Source organism: Paramisgurnus dabryanus, chromosome 21 (genome assembly GCF_030506205.2).
Source record: "Paramisgurnus dabryanus chromosome 21, PD_genome_1.1, whole genome shotgun sequence".
In the NCBI taxonomy this organism is placed as follows: Eukaryota; Metazoa; Chordata; class Actinopteri; order Cypriniformes; family Cobitidae; genus Paramisgurnus; species Paramisgurnus dabryanus.
This window is the reverse complement of record NC_133357.1, coordinates 4,243,037-4,263,902: the sequence shown is the minus strand read 5'-3', so window position 1 is coordinate 4,263,902 and position 20,866 is coordinate 4,243,037. Positions and strand designations below refer to the sequence as shown.

The 20,866-nt window shown below is 37.2% G+C and overlaps 1 protein-coding gene across 1 annotated transcript; it reads left to right on the top strand.

The window, feature by feature from the left end:
- The first annotated feature begins 8,227 nt into the window (after positions 1 to 8,227).
- On the top strand, positions 8,228 to 11,851 carry LOC135776013 (N-acetyltransferase 8). Its single transcript, XM_065286635.1, has 2 exons — positions 8,228 to 8,302; positions 11,038 to 11,851. Exons 1-2 carry the CDS (start codon positions 8,284 to 8,286, stop codon positions 11,736 to 11,738), a joined length of 720 nt encoding a protein of 239 aa, XP_065142707.1. The 5' UTR covers positions 8,228 to 8,283; the 3' UTR covers positions 11,739 to 11,851.
- Positions 11,852 to 20,866: the final 9,015 nt, after the last annotated feature.

The window sequence follows — 20,866 nt, the reverse complement described above, 5'->3', positions numbered from 1 at the left end:
CACCCAGCCTGCGTCCCCAGCTAATAGTTATGCTTAAACAACATTGAACTCCTCCTAATAAAAACCAGGCAAATGTTGAGCTGCTATAGCCACACACACCTCTACATCAGTAAGATTGTTACAACGCTGACAGGTCTGGCCCTTTGTGTCGATTCAAAGCGTCTTTGTAAACCTCAGTATATCGCCGCACGTTGCTCGGCAGCCATAGCCGGGTGGCTTTTTTAAGTGTGATAGATGGACTTTGGCATAAACTCGCTTGCCTGCCTGCATCGCAGTCCTGCTTTCCCTCGAGGAAGAGAGCGGTGTTGAATTGCAATATAGCGCCTGCAGCAAGCTTTTGTGTTCCTTCAATCTACAAGCACTGAATTGTTTGGCTTTTTTATTGGTTTCCCACCCAATGCCTCTGAGTCTGGCACTTATTGAAGAAGGATGCTTTCGGAAAAGTAGCGTTTCGATGTTAACCGCTGGCTTTATGCAGCATTACTCAACTCAATTAGACCTGCTTTCACAGGCCGAATTATTCCCAGTAATGCTCTGCCTTCACTTTCTGTACTTCATGAATGGATAGTTTGGTTCTGGTGTGTGTTTGGAGGCACAAGTTAGAGAGAAAGGAATATAGTTACATGTGCCAAACCGAACATGATGGGGAATTAGTTTAGCACAATAAACTCAGACTTAGTAAAATCAGCTCTCAGTAAGGGATTGTAGCTTAAATTTCTGTGCAATGGATTTATAAATGTGTTACATTGAGCTGAGAGTATTTGAGTTTAATATTGGTGGCTGAACACAATGTCATTTGCAGTATTATTTAAATAATAAACATGCAAAATGCCCACCTTACACATTGTCTTCTTAAAGGTGACTGATTGAACAGAGTATTTATCCTTGTTCTGTGATGTGACATGTAGACAAAAGTTTTTTGTTTGGGTCTGTAATGCCTTAGAAGCTTCCTAAAAACCTCTCTCAGATAGCTCTATTAGGGTGGGGGATTTTAAACAAGAAGCCTACTGGCTTAACTTGCAATCTCATTACTGATTGGCTGACTTTGCTGCCACTCAAAAAATGTAGCCAATTATTTTAAAGTGAAGGGGCAGTGAGATGCCTGTGATGTCATAAGCATCAGTTTTTCAGATTGGGCCGTTTTCTGGCTGACATTTCTAAAAGAGGAATTTCTATGAGACTGAGATGTTTAGCATGTCTAGCACTTTTTGTATGTTTGTGAATGCGGGTAGACTACCATTATTCAACAAAGACAAGGTAAAAATGGTTTTTCATTCTCTGTCCCCTTTAAGAGAAATCAATCTTTTAATGAAGTCTCTTAAACTTGTAAAAAAATGTCAAAGGTGCATCCAATGGAAAAAAACGATGAGTCTGTTTTTGACGTCTTGTGAATGTACCGAGCCCCTAAGGTGACATTGGAGTAAAAAAAATCTAAAGTTTAGTTTCATGTGCTCACGCGAAACCTTCATGTGCAGAATTTTTTAGTTTTGTTTTAGTTTAGTTTTGCGTGCTCGCGGGAAACTATCGCTAACTATAGTTTCAGATGAGCACTCGATAGTTTCACGTGAGCACGCGAAACTAAACTTTGTGCAGAAATTTGTGCTGAGTGACACGGAAAAGACATTCCTGCTCAAGACATGAAAAAAGCTGAATTTCGTGCCATGGACACAAATAAAGTAATTAAATTTTTCATGACTATAATATGACTTTCCGTGTAACCTGATCTCACGAATTTTTTGCTAATTTTTCCGTGGCATTCTCACGGATCTCCGCATATTTCCGTGGCCCTGCCACGGACTTTCTTTTCCGTGGCATTCTCACGGATTGGTTACTCAACTGTTTTGTCTTATTTTCTTACCATTGTCGCTTCGGTTTAGGGTTAGATTTACATAAAATGACATCCCTACCCAAAACCAACTCTAACCCCAATGCCAGGCGACAATTGATTAAAGTTTAGAAAATATAAAAGAATACATCAGAAAAAATTGTATAAACCAATACTTAAAGTGACATACTAACGCAAACACCAAATCTAACCCTAAACCGAAGCGACAATGGTTTGAAAATAGGAAAAAGCCGTTGTAACCAATTCCTGAGAATGCCAGACCACAGAATGGCAGGGCCACGGAAATATGCGGAGATCCGTGAGAATGTCACTGAAAAATGAGCAAAACATTCCGTGACTATCCCATGGAACTTTGTGAGATCGTTGCTCCGTGAGATCATTTTGCATTAAACATGTATAATAGTATGAAGTACTGTGCAAATCAATGTGCATGTACCATGCAACACTTTTTCAAAATACCATATGTATGAGTGATCCTATGTTTAAATCTGGAAAATAAAAGGTTTCCGTTTAAAATGTGATGCCTTGGATACTGGAAAAAAGTGAAAAGTGGGATCAACGTAAAAATTACTTCAATTGGTAGTATCTAAAGAAAATAAGTTTTTTCAACTTGTAAAAATATGTAAAAAACACTTTTACTCTTTCACACTACGGGAGCCTTGAAGATTTATATCCAATCACTTTTCTTCTCTACTTTGTGAAAAAATGGAAAATATATAGGCTACAGTGGGAATTAAACATATGGATACAGAGTCATTATTAGCAGTAAGCCCAGTAGAGATGAAATACTGTAGAGTTGCCGTCTAATGCTGCTGCTGTGAGTTTATGAGCCTCTTAAATGTAGTCTGCTATTTTATTAAAACATTTGAGGATTCAGCTGTTTGTTATGTTGCTCATTCGTAATGAGCAAGCCCGAATTAACAAAAACCTGCAGAACTGTAAAATAATGCAGCGAGAGAAGATGAGAGAAGTTTTCGGAAAAACAGTTTGACCTGAACTTCCCTAACCCTCAAATACTGATTTTAATTTTTTTTTAAATGAGACCATGGCGTGACCTGAGGTAACCAGCAAAATATAATGTGCTCATTAAAGGCAGTTTGCTGAATTATTTATGATAGCCTACCATGATGTTTTGCTCAATAGCAAGATCGCATTGGAAACTTTTTACATTTTAATAACGCATTTTCATAAAGGAACCAAGAAATCAATTATGCTGTAGTCAGATCAGTTTTGTGCAGATTCCAAAAACCTCAAAACCACAAAAGGTCATGGGTTAAAAACACACACATGCTGATAAAAAAGTCTACACTCACCTAAAGGATTATTAGGAACACCTGTTCAATTTCTCATTAATGGAATTATCTAATCAACCAATCACATGACAGTTGCTTCAATGGATTTAGGGGTGTTGTCCTGGTCAAGACAATCTCCTGAACTCCAAACTGAATGCCAGTATGGGAAAGAAAGGTGATTTAAGCAATTTTGAGCGTGGCATGGTTGTTGGTGCCAGATGGGCCAGTCTGCGTATTTCACAATCTGCTCAGTTACTAGGATTTTCACGCAGAACCATTTCTAGGGTTTACAAAGAATGGTGTGAAAAGGGAAAAACATCCAGTATGCATCAGTCCTGTGGGCGAAAATGCCTTGTTGATGCTAGAGGTCAGAGGAGAATGGGCCGACTGATTCAAGCTAATAGAAGAGCAACTTTGACTGAAATAACCACTCGTTACAACCGAGGTGTGCAGCAAAGCATTTGTGAAGCCACAACACGCACAACCTTGAGGCGGATGTCAGAAGACCCCACCGGATACCACTCATCTTATTACAAATAGGAAAAAGAGGCTACAATTTGTTGGCTACAATTTGTACAAAATGTTGGCTGGTCTGATGAGTCTCGATTTCTGTTGAGACATTCAGATGGTAGAGTCCGAATTTGGCGTAAACAGAATGAGAATATGGATCCATCATGCAGGCTGCTGCTGGTGGTGTAATGGTCTGAGGGATGTTTTCTTGGCACACTTTAGGCCCCTTAGTGCCAATTGGGCATTGTTTAAATGCCACGGCCTACCTGAGCATTGTTTCTGACCATGTTCATCCCTTTATGACCACCATGTACCCATCCTCTGATGGCTACTTCCTGCAGGATAATGCACCATGTCACAAAGCTCGAATCATTTTAAATTGGTTTCTTGAACATGACAATGAGTTCACTGTTCTAAAATGGCCCCCACAGTCACCAGATCTTAAACCAATAGAGCATCTTTGGGATGTGGTGGAACGGGAGCTTCGTGCCCTGAATTTGCATCCAACAAATATCCATCATGCTATCCTATCAATATGGGACAACATTTCTAAAGAATGCTTTCAGCACCTTGTTGAATCAATGCCACGTAGAATTAAGGCAGTTCTGAAGGTGAAAGGGGGTCAAACGCAGTATTAGTATGGTGTTCCTAATAATCCTTTAGGTGAGTGTACTTTGTAATGCAATGTAAGTCGTTTTGGATTAAAGCGGTTGCCAAATGCATGAATAAATGAATTTACATGGAGACTTTTACACGACTCTCCTGTTTCTCATTTAGTTTTAAACAAAATTAAGCATAACTAATTGAGTCTCTTTAGCTCAGAAAGAGCAATAAAATTTTGTTGTGAAACTGTAGAGTCATGAAAGCCCATTATAAAGTGTCCTGTAAGCCTCATATATGACGATTGTTGTGGTTATTGGCAAATCAAAGCCCCCAAAATAAATATTTAATGGTGACTTTAATGGTATCATTTAGTCCAGAACTAGTCAATGTCTGTTAACTGGTTTTGCTGTCGTCCAGCAAAAGGAAACATTACTGATTTAAACTGGGCAGGATCTGATACGCGGATACCAGGATGAAGGGAGTCTCAAATTGACCGACATGCTTTAAATTATTCCAGAAACTTCAAGAGTCCCTTGACCCTCACCTTCTTCTGCAATTCATGAGAGGTCTTTATTGATTTTAGCAGGTGTAAGGAGCCGTCTAAACCCAGAGGAAATTCAATCTCCTCTGACATCCATTGCTTACGACACTGTTACAACAATCTGTGCTACTTATACATCAAATATACACCACCAGTATACCATTCTGTAACAAATATTTAGTCTGTCGAAGTATGATTACATTCTGTTATATATATATTAATAATTCTAACATTTTGTGTAGTTTTTTTTCATGTAAAGCTGTTTTGAATCAATGCAACATTGTAAAAAGCGCTATATAAATAAAATTAACTTGGTGACAAAATACTTTTCCAGACGTATGGCTTGCTTGAGTATTGTCAAAAACCCCAAAAGATCTATTTTTGAAAAGATCATTATAAAAATATTTGAATAATATACGAGAAGTGTGTCATCTAAATATTGTTTATCTCATAATTGCAGATGAGATCTGTTTAAAGAGCAACTATGGTTCTAACCCAAACCCCAAATCTAACCCCAACCCCAAGCAACAATTAATTAAAAATGGAAGAAAAAAAAGAAAAAAAAAATACATAAAATGACATGAAAAAGAAAGTCGTGCAATGCACATGAACATTTTTTTATAGAAATTTGTGCGAGTGAAATGACAAAGACGAGAAAAGCTAAATTTTGTGCCATGAACATGAATAAATAAATAAAAATTTTCGTGACTATAACACGACTTTCCATGAGATCATGTTGCATGTAGTAGTGCCATTGTTTTATTTCAAGATGCAAACCAGTAATGTTTTTTGTAAGGTTTGTAAAAATTACTTAACTCCTAGTCCTGGCTTAATCTAAACCTCATCTGCGAAACCGCCCCATATTTAAAACGCACAAGAGTTTTTGAAATGCTAAGAGAGGTTATGAACTATTATTGCACGTGTGTGTTCAACAGAAATGTTGCGATCAGTGTGCAATTAATGCGCTTAAAATAAATGCAGGTGAAAGGTATAATGTTAGATCTTTCAGCAAATTAAGCTAATATTTGCTAAGCAGATCTGACGCCTCGTGCGTGTGTGAATTCACCCGTCGCTAGATCAACTGTAAATTAATTTTAGCACATAAAAGTGGGGATTTCTACCTGGGGGACTTATTCCCGCAAGATTGTTAAACCATGTTGAAAGACGACGGTACTAAGTGCCAAGTGCCATGTGTGTAGAACAATGCACATTAAACTGTAGTAAACTGAAGTATATTTTAAGTATATCTTATTAAATGTAAGACACCAAAAACATACACTCACCTAAAGGATTATTAGGAACACCATACTAATACTGGGTTTGACCCCCTTTCACCTTCAGAACTGCCTTAATTCAACGTGGCATTGATTCAACAAGGTGCTGAAAGCATTCTTTAGAAATGTTGTCCCATATTGATAGGATAGCATCTTGCAGTTGATGGAGATTTGTGGGATGCACATCCAGGGCACGAAGCTCCTGTTCCACCAAATCCCAAAGATGCTCTATTGGTTTAAGATCTGGTGACTGTGGGGGCCATTTTAGTACAGTGCACTCATTGTCATGTTCAAGAAACCAATTTGAAATGATTCGAGCTTTGTGACTCGGTGCATTATTCTGCTGGAAGTAGCCATCAGAGGATGGGTACATGGTGGTCATAAAGGAATGGGCATGGTCAGAAACAATGCTCAGGTAGGCCGTGGCATTTAAACGATGCCCAATTGGCACTAAGGGGCCTAAAGTGTATCAAGAAAATATCCCCCACACCATTACACCACCAACAGCCTGCACATTGGTAACAAGGCATGAAGGACCCATGTTCTCATTCTGTTTACGCCAAATTCTGACTCTACCATCTGAATGTCTCAACAGAAATCGAGACTCATCAGACCAGGAAACATTTTTCCAGTCTTCAACTGTCCAATTTTGGTGAGCTCGTGCAAATTGTAGCCTCTTTTTCCTATTTGTAGTGGAGATGAGTGGTACCCGGTGGGGTGTAGCCCATCCACCTCAAGGTTTTGCGTGTTGTGGCTTCACAAATGCTTTGCTGCATACCTCGGTTGTAATGAGTGGTTATTTCAGTCAAAGTTGCTCTTCTATCAGCTTGAATCAGTCGGCCCATTCTCATCTGACCACTAGCATCAGCAAGGCATTTTCGCCCACAGGACTGTCGCATACTGGATGTTTTTCCCTTTTCACATAATTCTTTGTAAACCCTAGAAATGGTTGTGCGTGAAAATCCCAGTAACTGAGCAGATTGTGAAATACCCAGACCGGCCCGTCTGGCACCAACAACCATGCCACGCTTAAAATGGCTTAAATCACCTTTCTTTCCCATTCTGACATTCAGTTTAAAGTTCAGGAGATTGTCTTGACCAGGACCACACCCTTAAATGCATTGAAGCAACTGCCATGTGATTGGTTAATTAGATTCCATTAATGAGAAATTGAACAGGTGTTCCTAATAATCCTTTAGGTGAGTGTACAAACCATCATGCATTGCTAAAATCGCCTGTGAGCCACATCGTTCAAAAAATTATTTATGTGGGCTTTCTTGTTTTCATGCAGTGTTAATGAATCCTTAAAATAGCTGTAAGGTAAAGCGAAAAACAATAGCAATGCAGGTGTAATTGAGTTTTATTTAAGACACTGTTTCAGCTGGATTAGCCGCACAGTGAGGTATCAACATCAACTTTAACAGCTCATATTATTGACACTGAGATCTCACAAATAAAACCCAGGCCAAATCTGCAGCTCGCAAACAAAGTCAGCACAAAGTAAGATCAAGTTTAATTATATAACACATTACATATACAGCGGCAATTCTGTGTGCTTTACATAAATTATAGATAATGAAGGAATAGGAAAATAATGAGATGCATAAAACTCAATTTGAATAACTTTAAAACATAAGGAATAAGATACAGTATTAAAATGAAAGGTTAATAGTATTATAAAGTCACTGAGATATGCTGGACCATGTCTGATCCAACATGGCATACGAGATCATCATTATGCCAACAGTTTTTGATTGAGAACCACTGTGTGTGTGTGCGCATGTGTGTGTGTGTGTGTGTGTGTGTGTGTGTGTGTGTGTGCGGCCGGGTAATTATCACGTTGGGGGGACCAATTGTCCCCACAAAGATAGGAATACCAGTATTTTTGTGACCTTGTGGGGACATTTTGATGTCCCCATGAGGAAACATGCTTATAAATCAAACAGAATGATGTTTCTTGAAAATCTAAGGTATCAGACAGTTTCCTGTGATGGTTGGGGTTAGGGAATGGGGCAGGTAAGGGGAATAGAATATACAGTTTGTACAGTATAAAATGCATTACGTCTATGGAATGTCCCCAAAAAACATGGAAACCAGAATGTGCGTGCGTGCATGTGTGTGTGCCGCAGTGTTTTCTCTGAGCCGATCTCCTGATATATTGTGAGTAAAGTTCACACAGTGGAAGGTGAAGCGTGTGTTAAAGTTTGAGAGGCAGAGATGTCACAGAAAACTAACAGTAAGTTTGAGTATTTTATCTCTGTGTAAATGTGTTGAGGAAGTTGTTTAAAGGTGTTTACAGTTCTTTCAGTTAGTATGTGAGAACTGGATTAGTTTGTGCTTTGGTGTGTTGTTAATTTTTTAAGTTTATAGATTTACATGTGTGTGTAGTAAGAATTCTGGCAACTCTTTGTTATTTATGAAGTTAGGGTTTTTGGGGTTTATAGACTGAATGTCACTTTTACTTAATGCTAAACTTGCTCTTATTATAATGCAGTAGGTTGTATGGTAGTTTTTTTAGACATCTGCAGCATCGTTTCTTTGTTTAAAATCATTTATTCTAATTAAGTGTGATTAAATGTGTGGAAACAACGTCTTCAATTAAACATACATTCATTTTTTCGTTCGTTTTTTGTTTGTTTGTTCATTCTTTCATTCTTTTATTTGTTTGGTCTCTTTCTTTCGATTGTTCTCTTTCTTTCGTTCGTTCTTTCATTCGTTCTTTCAGTCTCTTTCTTTTGTTCGGTCTCTTTCTTTAGTTCGTTCTTTCGTTTGGTCTTTCATTCAGTCATTCGTTTAGTCTCTTTATTTCGTTAGTTCTCTTTCATTCGTTCTCTTTCTTTCTTTCATTCGTTCTCTTTCTTTGGTTCTCTTTCGTTTTTTCTCTTTCATTCGTTCGTTTGTTTGTTCTTTCATTCTTTCTTTCATTTGTTCGTTCTCTTTCTTTCATCCGTTGTTTCGTTCGTTCTTTCGCTGTTTAAAATCATTTATTCTAATTAAGTGTGATTAAATGTGTGGAAACAACGTCTTCAATTAAACATACATTCATTTTTTCGTTCGTTTTTTGTTTGTTTGTTCATTCTTTCATCCTTTCGTTTGTTCATTCATTCTTTCTTTTGTTTGGTCTCTTTCTTTCGATTGTTCTCTTTCTTTTGTTCGTTCTTTTATTCGTTCTTTCGTTCTCTTTCTTTTGTTCGTTCTTTTATTCGTTCTTTCGTTCTCTTTCTTTCGTTCGGTCTCTTTCTTTTGTTCGTTCTTTCATTCGGTCTTTCGTTTAGTCTCTTTATTTTCGTAAGTTTTCTTTCATTCGTTCTCTTTCTTTCATTTGTTCGTTCTCTTTCTTTCTTCCGTTGTTTCGTTCGTTCTTTCGCTCAGTCTCTTTCTTTCATTTGTTCTCTTTCTTTCTCTCATTCTCTTTCTTTCGCTCGTTCTCTTTCTGTCGTTCGTTCTCTTTCTTTCGTTCATTCTTTTGTTCTTTCATTATTTTTCTTTCATTCGCTCGTTCGTTCATTTGTTCAGTCTTTCTTTCTTTCTTTCTTTCTTTCGTTCAGTGTTTTGGTCGGTCTTTCGTTCGTTCTCTTTCTTTCGTTCATTCTCTTTCTTTCATTAGTTATTTTGTTCGTTCTTTTGTTCAACCTTTCGTACAATCTTTCGTTGGTTTTCTTTCTTTCGTTCGTTCTCTTTCTTTCGTTCATTCTCTTTTGTCCGTTCTTTTGTTTGATCTTTTATTTGATCTTTTGCTCTGTCTCTTTCTTTCGTTCGTTCTCTTTCTTTCTTTCATTCGTTCTCGTTCTTTTGCTCGTTTGTTTGTTCTTTCGGTCTTTCTTTTGTTTTTTTATTTGTTCATTCTTTCTTTTGTTCTTTCGTTCTATTGCTCATTCTTGCTTTCTTTCTTTCAATCTATTTTTTGTTAGTTCTTACTTTCTTTCTTTCTCAAAATCAAGGTACAAACCTTTACCTTTTTTGAGAGTGTTCTTACTTACAATGTTTAAAAATCACATATGATGTATTTTTATTTATTGCTCTTTACCAGTTCAAGAGTCTTTTGTGTCTTTTTATGTTTAAATATCAATTTCTCAACTAAGAAATGGGACTAAAATTAGAACCAGAAGACTTAAGTAAAAGTCTCCATGTTGTTTTTATTACTGTCAGGAGAAAGTTGAGATATTAAATTGATTAAAACCCTTTATTACACGGCTCTCTGGAATGCTTGATTCTGATTGGTCAGTTGAGACATTTGCAGGTTCGTTCTTTTCAAATAATAACCGCTCCAAAATAATAACGCATAGCCGGACTACTTGCACGAGTAAAATCGCTCTGCGCCAATAAAGATCAATAAAGATTACCGTCTGTTTGGCGCCATCTTGTGACAAACACTCGACAACCATGACAAGACACAGACAGCTTACTGAGACTGAACTTGACAAAATAGAGCATGACAGCTACGAAGCCAACACACAAAAAAATACAGAATGGGCATTAAAACTTCTCAAAGACTGGTTAAAGAGAAAAAAATGGAGACAGACAAGTATGAAGCAGAGGATCTTAATAAGGTATTACGATCATTTTATGCATCTGTGCAAAGTTTCGCGGAAGGATAAAAATGTTAATTTAAAACAAATATGCCAATAAAATGTTTCAAATTCATATTCATGTCCAGTTTTTTTTCTTATGTGGCAAGTAGCCTTGTAATAAGCGGGATAATGTAGAGGCAGCCGGTAGTCCCAAGTTGTCACTAGGCAGTACCCTTTTAAAAGGTCCTTATATGTACCATTTGGTATCAGTAAGCATCTTTGAGGAATAATATAATATGCAATCTTTGATACCAGTATGTATCTCTAATGTTATAATATCAACTAAAAAGCTAACAATCCAGTGACAGCTAAGGAACACTTTTTCTGACTTAAGTGATTTACGTGATCCTATACTGCTGATGCTTTACATTAAGTTCAATCTCCTCCTCTTCTCTCACAGTGCAGTATTTAATCCGGTCCTATAGGCCTACAGACAAGTCTGCGGTCATCTCTCTCCTCCGCCTTGGGATTCTGGAACACATCTATCCAGCCTTCTTCAAAGCCATGATGAACACGGATCACATCGGTGTGACTCTCAGCATCTCCGTTGCAGGTTATGTCCTTGGCGGAAGCTCCTACCTCCAGGCTTTGCTTTTTGGAGGAGCGTGGATCAGTTTGATTTACTATTGCTGCTACGATGTCTACAGCAGCTACCTCAAGAGAAGTCTCAATGTGGAAATGTCCGACATTCAGGCCAACTTCCTGGATAACCCTGCGAGTAATTTTTGGGTGGCTGAGATGGATGTGAATGGGACATCAAAGGTGGCCGGGCTGCTGGCTGTAGTTGGTGTTCAGAATGGAGTATTATGCAACAGGAACGACGGTTGTGAACAGGCAGGTGGCATCTTTCAGTTGATCGTGTCCTCTCCTCAGCGTCGTAATGGTCTGGGAATCCAGTTGGTGGAGACCGCTGTGGAGTTTTGTAAGGAACAGGGCTTTTCTCGTGTGGTTGTGGAAATCAGCTTACCACAGACAGCGGCTCTTTCACTGTTTCGCAAACTTGGATTCACTGTGACTTCCACAAACAATAATACACCCTCGAACCCTTGGGTATCCAAATTGGCAAGGATCGATATGATACGAATGGAAAAGTATCTTTAAATGTCATGTTAACTGTTAAAAAATATAGATAAGTGCCTTATTTAAGTAAACTTTTGCAGGGTAGTGTTAAATATGTGGTGTTTTTGTGATATCTATTGTGATATGAGAACAAAAGGAAAAGCAATAAACAAAATAAAAAATATGATGTGTGTGCTCTTGTACATCCGTAGTATAAATAGTGAAGCTTTAAGCTTTAAGGAAAGGTTTAATCCTGTTAATCTGCTAAGCTATAATACTACTGAAATGCAAAACCAAAGGAAGGAGCTGAATTTTTTGAATTCTTCAGACACAATACTGTTATGCATGTAAGTCAATAGTGTAAGTGAGAATAAAGGGTCTATTATTTACAACTCAAGTCGCTGAGAATAAAATCCATGTTGTGTTGTTTAACACCATTATTGGGTTATTGTGAGCTTAGCAATACTGTGACTATTTTTCAGAGCATTTGGCAGTGGGTTACGTCAGTACACAACACTGTTCATTACAAAATACACAATTAACAATTTGGACTTATAATATATACAAATAATAAATAGTGTAGACAATTGCATAGAAATGTAAATTACAGACAGACAGACAGACAGACAGACAGATAGATAGACAGACAGATGGATAGATAGACAGACAGATGGATGGATGGATAGATAGACAGACAAAAAACAGACAAACAGACAGACAGACCAATAGACAGAAAAACAGAAATACAGACTGATGGATAGATAGACAGACAGACAGACAGACCAAAATAGACAGAAAGACTGACAGACAGAAAGACAGACAGACTGACAGACAGACAGACAGACAAACGGACCAATGTATAAATAGATAGATAGAAAGACAGACTGATGCATAGATAGATAGATGGATGGATGGATGGATGGATGGATAAATAGACAGACAGACAGACCGACAGAAAGGCCAATAGACAGAACGTTAAACAGACAGACAGGCAGCAGACAGACAGATAGATAGATAGACAGAAGGATAGATAGACAGACAGACAGACCAACAGAATGACAGATCGATAAACAGACAGACCGATAGATAGATAGACAAACAGACAGACAGACAGGGAGACAGACAGACAGACAGAGAGAGATAGATAGACAGACAGACAGACCGATGGATGGATGGATAGACAGACAGAGAGATTGACCGACAAAAACACAGACCGACCGACCGACAGACAGACAGACAAACAAAAAAACAGACCGATGGATAGATAGACAGACAGAAAGACCGACTGACAAAAAGAAAGAAAGACAGACAGAACCGACAGACAGACCGATAGACAGAAAAACAGAAATACAGACTGACGGATAGATAGACAGACAGACAGACCAATAGACAGAAAGACTGACAGACAGACGGACAAACGGACCAATGTATAAATAGATAGATAGAAAGACAGACTGATGCATAGATAGATAGATGGATGGATGGATGGATGGATAAAAAGACAGACAGACAGACCGACAGAAAGGCCAATAGACAGAACGTTAAACAGACAGACAGACAGGCAGCAGACAGACAGATAGATAGATAGATAGATAGATAGACAGAAGGATAGATAGACAGACAGACAGACCAACAGAAAGACAGATCGGTAAACAGACAGACCAATAGATAGACAGACAGACAGACAGACAGACAGACAGACAGACAGAGAGAGAGAGAGAGAGAGAGACAGACAGACAGACAGACAGACAGACAGACAGACAGAGAGAGAGACAGACAGACAGACAGACAGACAGACAAAAAACAGACCGATGGATAGATAGATAGACAGACAGAAAGACCGAACGACAGAAAGACAGGCAGAACCGACAGACAGACAGGCCGATAGACAGAAATACAGACTGACGGATAGACAGAAAGACTGACAGACAGAAAGACAGACAGACAGACAGACAAACGGACCAATGTATAAATAGATAGATAGAAAGACAGACTGATGCATAGATAGATAGATGGATGGATGGATGGATGGATAAATAGACAGACAGACAGACCGACAGAAAGGCCAATAGACAGAACGTTAAACAGACAGACAGGCAGCAGACAGACAGATAGATAGATAGACAGAAGGATAGATAGACAGACAGACAGACCAACAGAAAGACAGATCGATAAACAGACAGACAGACTGATAGATAGACAGACAGACAGACAGACAGAGAGAGAGAGACAGACAGACAGACAGACAGACAGACAGACAGAGAGAGAGAGAGAGAGAGAGAGAGAGAGAGACAGACAGACAGACAGACAGACAAAAAACAGACCGATGGATAGATAGACAGACAGAAAGACCGACAGAAAGACAGGCAGAACCGACAGACAGACAGGCCGATAGACAGAAAGACAGAAATACAGACTGATGGATAGATAGACAGACAGACCAATAGACAGATAGACAGACGGGCCAACCAATGTATACATAGATAGAAAATATAGATATAAAGACAGACTGATGCATAGATAGATAGACGGATAGACAGATAGACAGACATATTGATCTTTTGATAGATAGAAAAACAGATCTATGACAGACAGACAGACCCATGGATAGACATACAGACAAACACACAGAAAGACCAACCGACAGACAGACAAAAAGAGAGATCGTTAGACAGAAAGAAAGACTGATAGATAGATAGATAGATAGATAGATAGATAAATAGATAGATAGATACATAGATACATAGATAGATAGACGGATACATACATACATAGATAGATAGACGAACTAACAGACAGGCAGATTTACTAAGATATTTCAGGATGTACATTAAAATTTTAATTGTTTACTGAACACTTAGGTTCTTTTATATGAATTTATGTTTATAGCTAATTTCCTGGTTTGCCACCTGTAATACATATCGAAAATATATACACCTTACCTTCAGACTTAAGGTGTGATTGGGGTCGACTGAGACGCACACACATCCGACAGAGAACAGACATCAATCACACGCTCAGATCTTGTCAGATGATATTAAAGAAGCGTCTGGGTAACAGGTGATAAATCCTCCAGTGATGTGTCAATGCTACTGAACTCACTTTCAGACACTCAGAGAGGAATTAGTTTCTAGTAATGACTTCCAGCATTATTATTCATACCATGCATAAGAACAGATTTTAAATTAATAGTGCAAATTGCACATCATGGTTTCAATGCATGCATATGCACATATGAGAAAGGGACACAGAACAGCATTAGCACAGATAATACCGTAGTGTTAATAATACTGAATAATTGGCAAGCATCAGCCTGCGTGACTATGCATTTGAGAGCTAGTTACAGCTATGAGGCTTGATATCATTTTTTTTTTTTTAAATGGAGAGGTTAAATATTTCTTTTATTGGTTAAGTACTTCAAAACTAGGATGAGTAGCATGTGTATTTATATTTGCCAAACATTTAGAATTTCTTCATACCAAATTTGCATGTCTAATGAATAAAAACCACACAAATAATACACTGATGTAACAATCGTACACATTAAAAAGGGAATGTTTAAAGGTGAAAACTGTATTTTGTATTCTGCAGCTATGGTGCTATCCAGTGCACCAAGGACACAAAATTAAACCATTATTTTGCACAAGTAAAAAGAGTTTATCATGTGATGCTACAGGACACATTATTTTTATATACTGTAGTACTTCATATCAGCCATTTTTATTGGTATTTTTTGCATTGTTTTTCTATTTTGTTTAAGATTTACACAGAATTTCTATAAGCGATCTCATCATTATTTATGTGGGAGCAAATATTCCCCGGCACGCTGTGACAGCAGAATATGGATCGCTGTAGTTTGTGATTTCACAATGCCAAGATGACCTCTGTAAGCAGAACAGCTTCAAACACTCAACCACTTTCAGGTCACTGGTTGAAGAAAAGTTCACATCCACGAGTTTCTTTCAACAAGTTCTCGAAAGTTCACATCTGACACAAATCAATAATGCCAGACAGATGAGTTATCTCAGTGATAAATCCAAACAAAATGAAACTAAATACTGTGCTGGGTGTTAGAAATGATTCAGTTAAAGACACAATATGTAAGATTTTTGTAATAAAATATCCAAGGACCACATGCACAGTACACTGCAAAAAAAAAATATTTAAGAAAAAGTTTTTATTATTAATTTTTGTCTTGTTTTCAGTAAAAATATAAAAAAAATATCTGCCAATGCACGGGAAAAAATAATTTTCAAGAAAAAATGTCTTAGTATTTTTCTCTTGTTTCCCATAAAAATATCTACAAATTTGTTTTGCTTGTCTATGCACAAAATCACTTAGGGCGTTTTCACATTAGCACTTTTGGTGCGCACCCGGGTTCGATTGACATCAGAGTTCGGTACATTTGGATGATGTGAACGCTGTCTTCCGAACTCGGGTGCGCACCCGCGAAACGTACTCGAGTCCGCTTAAAAAGGGTGGTCTGGGGTTCGTTTCATGTGAACTCCAGATCGGTTTGCTGCTAATGTGAGCGCAATCGTACCAAATCGCGGAAGTGAACCGCTGTTAATTACGTATTATATGGAACGTCCCACCAAAGCAGACGTGTGTGTTTGTGTGCGTGCACTTACATTGACAACAAAATGCATAGAATGCATGCTTTGGTTTTGTTTTCAAAGAAATAATACAGAAACGCACTTTCGTCTGTCTGCCGCAAACATACTAAAGTCGCTTCGATGACAACGCGGTCTGTCCGCCGACGTCAATTTTTGCGGAGACATTCAGAAATCATCTCTCTGCTTGCAGTTCAATCACACTTGTCGTCTTCTCGTTTACAGCGGTTGCCAAGCAACATGAGAACGCGCCGGCTGCAGCTTGATGATGCAAGCGTACCGCGGTTCGGATGCAAAAATAATATGTGAACACAAAAAAAAAAAAAAAAAAAAAAAAAAAAAAAAAATATGTGAACACAGTCCATGGGGGGCATGGGGAGGGGGGAGCAATCAAACTCTGGTTCGGACCAGGCAATCGCACCAAATATGAAACCGCCCTTAAATTTTATATTTTTGGTCTAAAAACTAGACTTATTTTCTTGGGTCATTTTGCTCAACAAGAAAAAGCATCTTAATTTAAGAATTTTCAGATATTTTTACTGAAAACAAGACAAAAATACTAAGATTTTTTTTCTTGAAAATAATTTTTCTGCAGTGTATGAAATATTTTATTTAGTTGTGTACTTACGTTATCAAAAAAAGTTTGCAAGGATCCAGAGAAATCCTATTTTAAATAATGTCACCTATCAGTGAAGTAATATCCACGTTTTAATTCAGTTTCTGCTTTTAGAAACTTTGGCAATACGAGTGAACAAATACGGAAGTGGTGATCTAGCATGCAGCTTTTGTGCCTTGAAATTAATTCATTACGATGGCATAAAATAATGTGATAAATTCATTACTTCATCCGTGAATATGACTAGCAAATTTTATGTCTCTGGATGGTTAAAACGACATCTCCCATTGTTTCATTCTGCTTCATAACATCAACTTATTCCCCGCCAGCCTTTTTTTAAAGTTGCCCGCCAGCATTTTTTTGTAATTTTCATATAAGTTTCACAACATCTGCTTTCAAACAAACAATAAACAAACTAAGAAAAAATCATATTAAATATGTGTATTTTTCTTCAAATATATATATATATATATATATATATATATATATATATATATATATATATATATATATATATATATATATATTTGAAGAAAAAAAAAAATATATATATATATATATTTTTTTTTTTTTGCAAAAAGCTGAAATAATAGCATTTTTGTGAAGAAAATTTTGTTATAGATCAGATTCAAAATGTAAATTAAGAGTATAAATTGATAAATCATTTTTTGCTTCAGTTTTTTTTAATTAGGTAGGTGCGCCATCTAGTGGATAAATAACCATTAAAACACTTCAGGAACACGTTTTTTACATGCAAATGTTTTCTCTTAATTGACGAGATAACTCTTCAATGGCGGGGAAAGAGTTAAACGTTGCCTTTGTTTTGAACATGCGACCTCTAGTGATGAAATCCTCTACTGTGTCTTTAATTGTTGAATTCTATGACAACTTATTTTATTAGTAATAAGATGCTTAATGAAGTCACTAAAGACAGCCCACGTAATTAGGGTGACCATACGTGCCATTCTTCCCGGACGCATCCCGTCCAGGATTTTGTGTTTATCTTCCGGAAGTCGTTTTTTTGTCGACCACATATGTCATAGAGGATTATTATTATTATAACAAAAAAGCAAACGTTATATTTTAAGGTAGGAATGAAACTACAATTGTATATCTTATGTTTTTAACTGAATGGCGTATGCAGTCAACAAATACGACTTCCGGAAGATGCACCGGAATCCTAGACGGGATGCGTCCGGGAAGAATGGCACGTATGGTCACCCTAACGTAATACCGTCTCAAGTAACTTATTTATTAAAACTGCACATTTTTATTTGTAACAGGACGATCAGCACACCATGTAAAAATGGAGACAATTTTTCTCAAAAATCAGAAACTTTCAGAGTATCGTTAACAATTGCAATCAAACAAACGAAGCAATCGAAACGTGCAACATACAATGTTTTTGGGTTGAATTTGTTGATTTAAGACATATGCACATGGATAAAGAAATAAAGTAGATGGCTAAATAAACAATAATCATCCTCTATTCATCAATAATCTCACAACTAAAAGCTGTACATTTTGATAATGACTACATTTAATATTATCAAAACCAGTCTACGCTCTCTTTATCAAGCTTAATCTAAGCCTTAAGAATTCAAGAAGTCATGTCTAAGTAAGGTGCACCTCTTTTGGGTGTTTACATTACTCCTTAACCCACCTACATCGGCACCCGATGACCAGCATGTAATAACCCATCACACACCGCGAGCAGCACCAACAGACACAAAGCTTACATTTCTGAACACAATTAATTAAAGCCATAAACTGTGAACAACCTCCTTTTAATCTCTTTGAAAATCCACTTGAAATCAGAGTCACGTACGGTGAGCACTTCACAGGGCAGAAGGCCGATAATATTTCAAAACGGATGTAAGACATTTTTGAGTAATGCCCAATAGCCGTTGTCATGGTATCAGCCTGGGCACTCGAATACTTGAACTTGAACCTTAGCCAACTTGAATAATGATAACGTGGTGGCATTACCTGAGCTGGTTTACGAAGCAGAGCCTCGAGGCTCCACGTCTGGGATTTTAGTGTGTCACCTAGGGTAAAGCAAGTTTTTCTCAAAAGTTTGTGAGTGGGGAATGTCAGGTTACTACAATGATGTTGGGTTACTTCAAAGCACAAAGGACAAATATTTGATTGGACAGCCTGATCGCAAGAGAATTGTTGTTTGAGGTGGCTAATTTGTATACAATTATTAGAAAAAAGCCAGAATAAAACGGTCAAAAGTGTTTGAAACAATTACATCACTTGCATCACTGCACGCTATGTCTGGACTTTGACAGGTGATCGGTGGACGGCTTAACATACAACACATCCACCGGCGGCATCCACACAACACTGAATGCTAAAAAAGAACATAAAAAGCTGGTTTGCACAGGCAGGTAAAGTGCTATGGTGCAAACAAGCTAAGCTTCAGTATTATTAGTGATCTGCCTCTGGTTATCTTTCTGAGCTCAACCTTGCTCACCTACATCTCCACAGGGATGCAATGGTAGGTGAGCTGATTGCATCGAGGGCTTTTGGAGGGCAAAAACTATCCTGGCATGGGAAAACAATCTCATCAGGCTGCTTATGCAAGGGTCATTCCCAAGTACCAGCAGGATTAATCCGGCCTGGCACACAAAATATAAGTACATGGAAATGAAATGTAAATATGGATAGATATTAAGCTTGTTCTTCAAGGCAAAACAAATTTGATATTTTATTTATCTGTAGCTTTTGTTGCTTGGTGAGTGAATCATATATATATATATATATATATATATATATATATATATATATATATATACATACATACATATACATATACATATATATAAATAAATAAATATATATATATATATATATATATATATATATATATATATATATATATATATATATATATATATATATATATATATATATATATATATATATATATAATATAAAGTATATTTTTCGGTGTGATATATGACATATTGTTGCATGTTACTTCCAAGCTTTTTTTGGTTGATGTTTATCGAAAATATAGATGCAAAGCCAAAATCACATCCTGTGTATTTTAGTTAATGCATTGTGAAAAATGCTGTGAGAATTTCACACCACATGGTCATTAATTTACATTAGTCTGCAGCAGGCAACCTGCACAGACTGTGCTTTTTCCATTGATGTTGCATAAAAATGCATCTTCAGGTCTGTTAGCACCTGTTTCAAATCACAGATGCACGACGCCGTGCCAAGCAGCAATTTGTCTCTGTTTGGTCCAAAAACACAAATGCATACAGCAGACTTGGACATCTGCTTGCCAAGGCTGAAATTGCAGACTATGTACCAAGTCATTAAAACTGCTTTCTTATGAGATATGAGATGTGTCTTTTTCAGGGGGAATACATTTGTCACATTATTGCTGCAAAGGGTAGCATGCTTTAAGAATATTTATATGAGAATATTGCATTAAAGTGAACTGCAGTGCATGCAAGCTGTACATTTCTTTTATCAGTATGTGTTTTCTCTGGCATTGAACCCATCAGTTTTGTGTGCTAATGTAATGCTCTACCGATTGAGCTACAGATCAATGAATGTTCAAATTAGTCCCGCCTTTACTCGACCACACAGCGCCGATCATAGATATGAATATGCAAATTAGTCCCCGCCTCTACCATTTTGCACAAACTAGGACCATAGATATATATGTAAGTAGATGCTACATTCTCCAATTTTATGCAGAAATACTAAGCAATGGTGTTGAATGATGAATTTGCACATGCACTGTAAAAAAAAAAATGCAGCATTAAGTTAAAACAGCTTAGTTTTGCAAGTCAACTCAATGTACTATTTTAAGTTTTGGCCTATGAAATGTTGATATAACTAATAAAAACTTGAAGTTTTTTAACTTAATTTTTTAAAGTTAATGTAGCATAAAAAATATATGTTGATCTGACAAATGT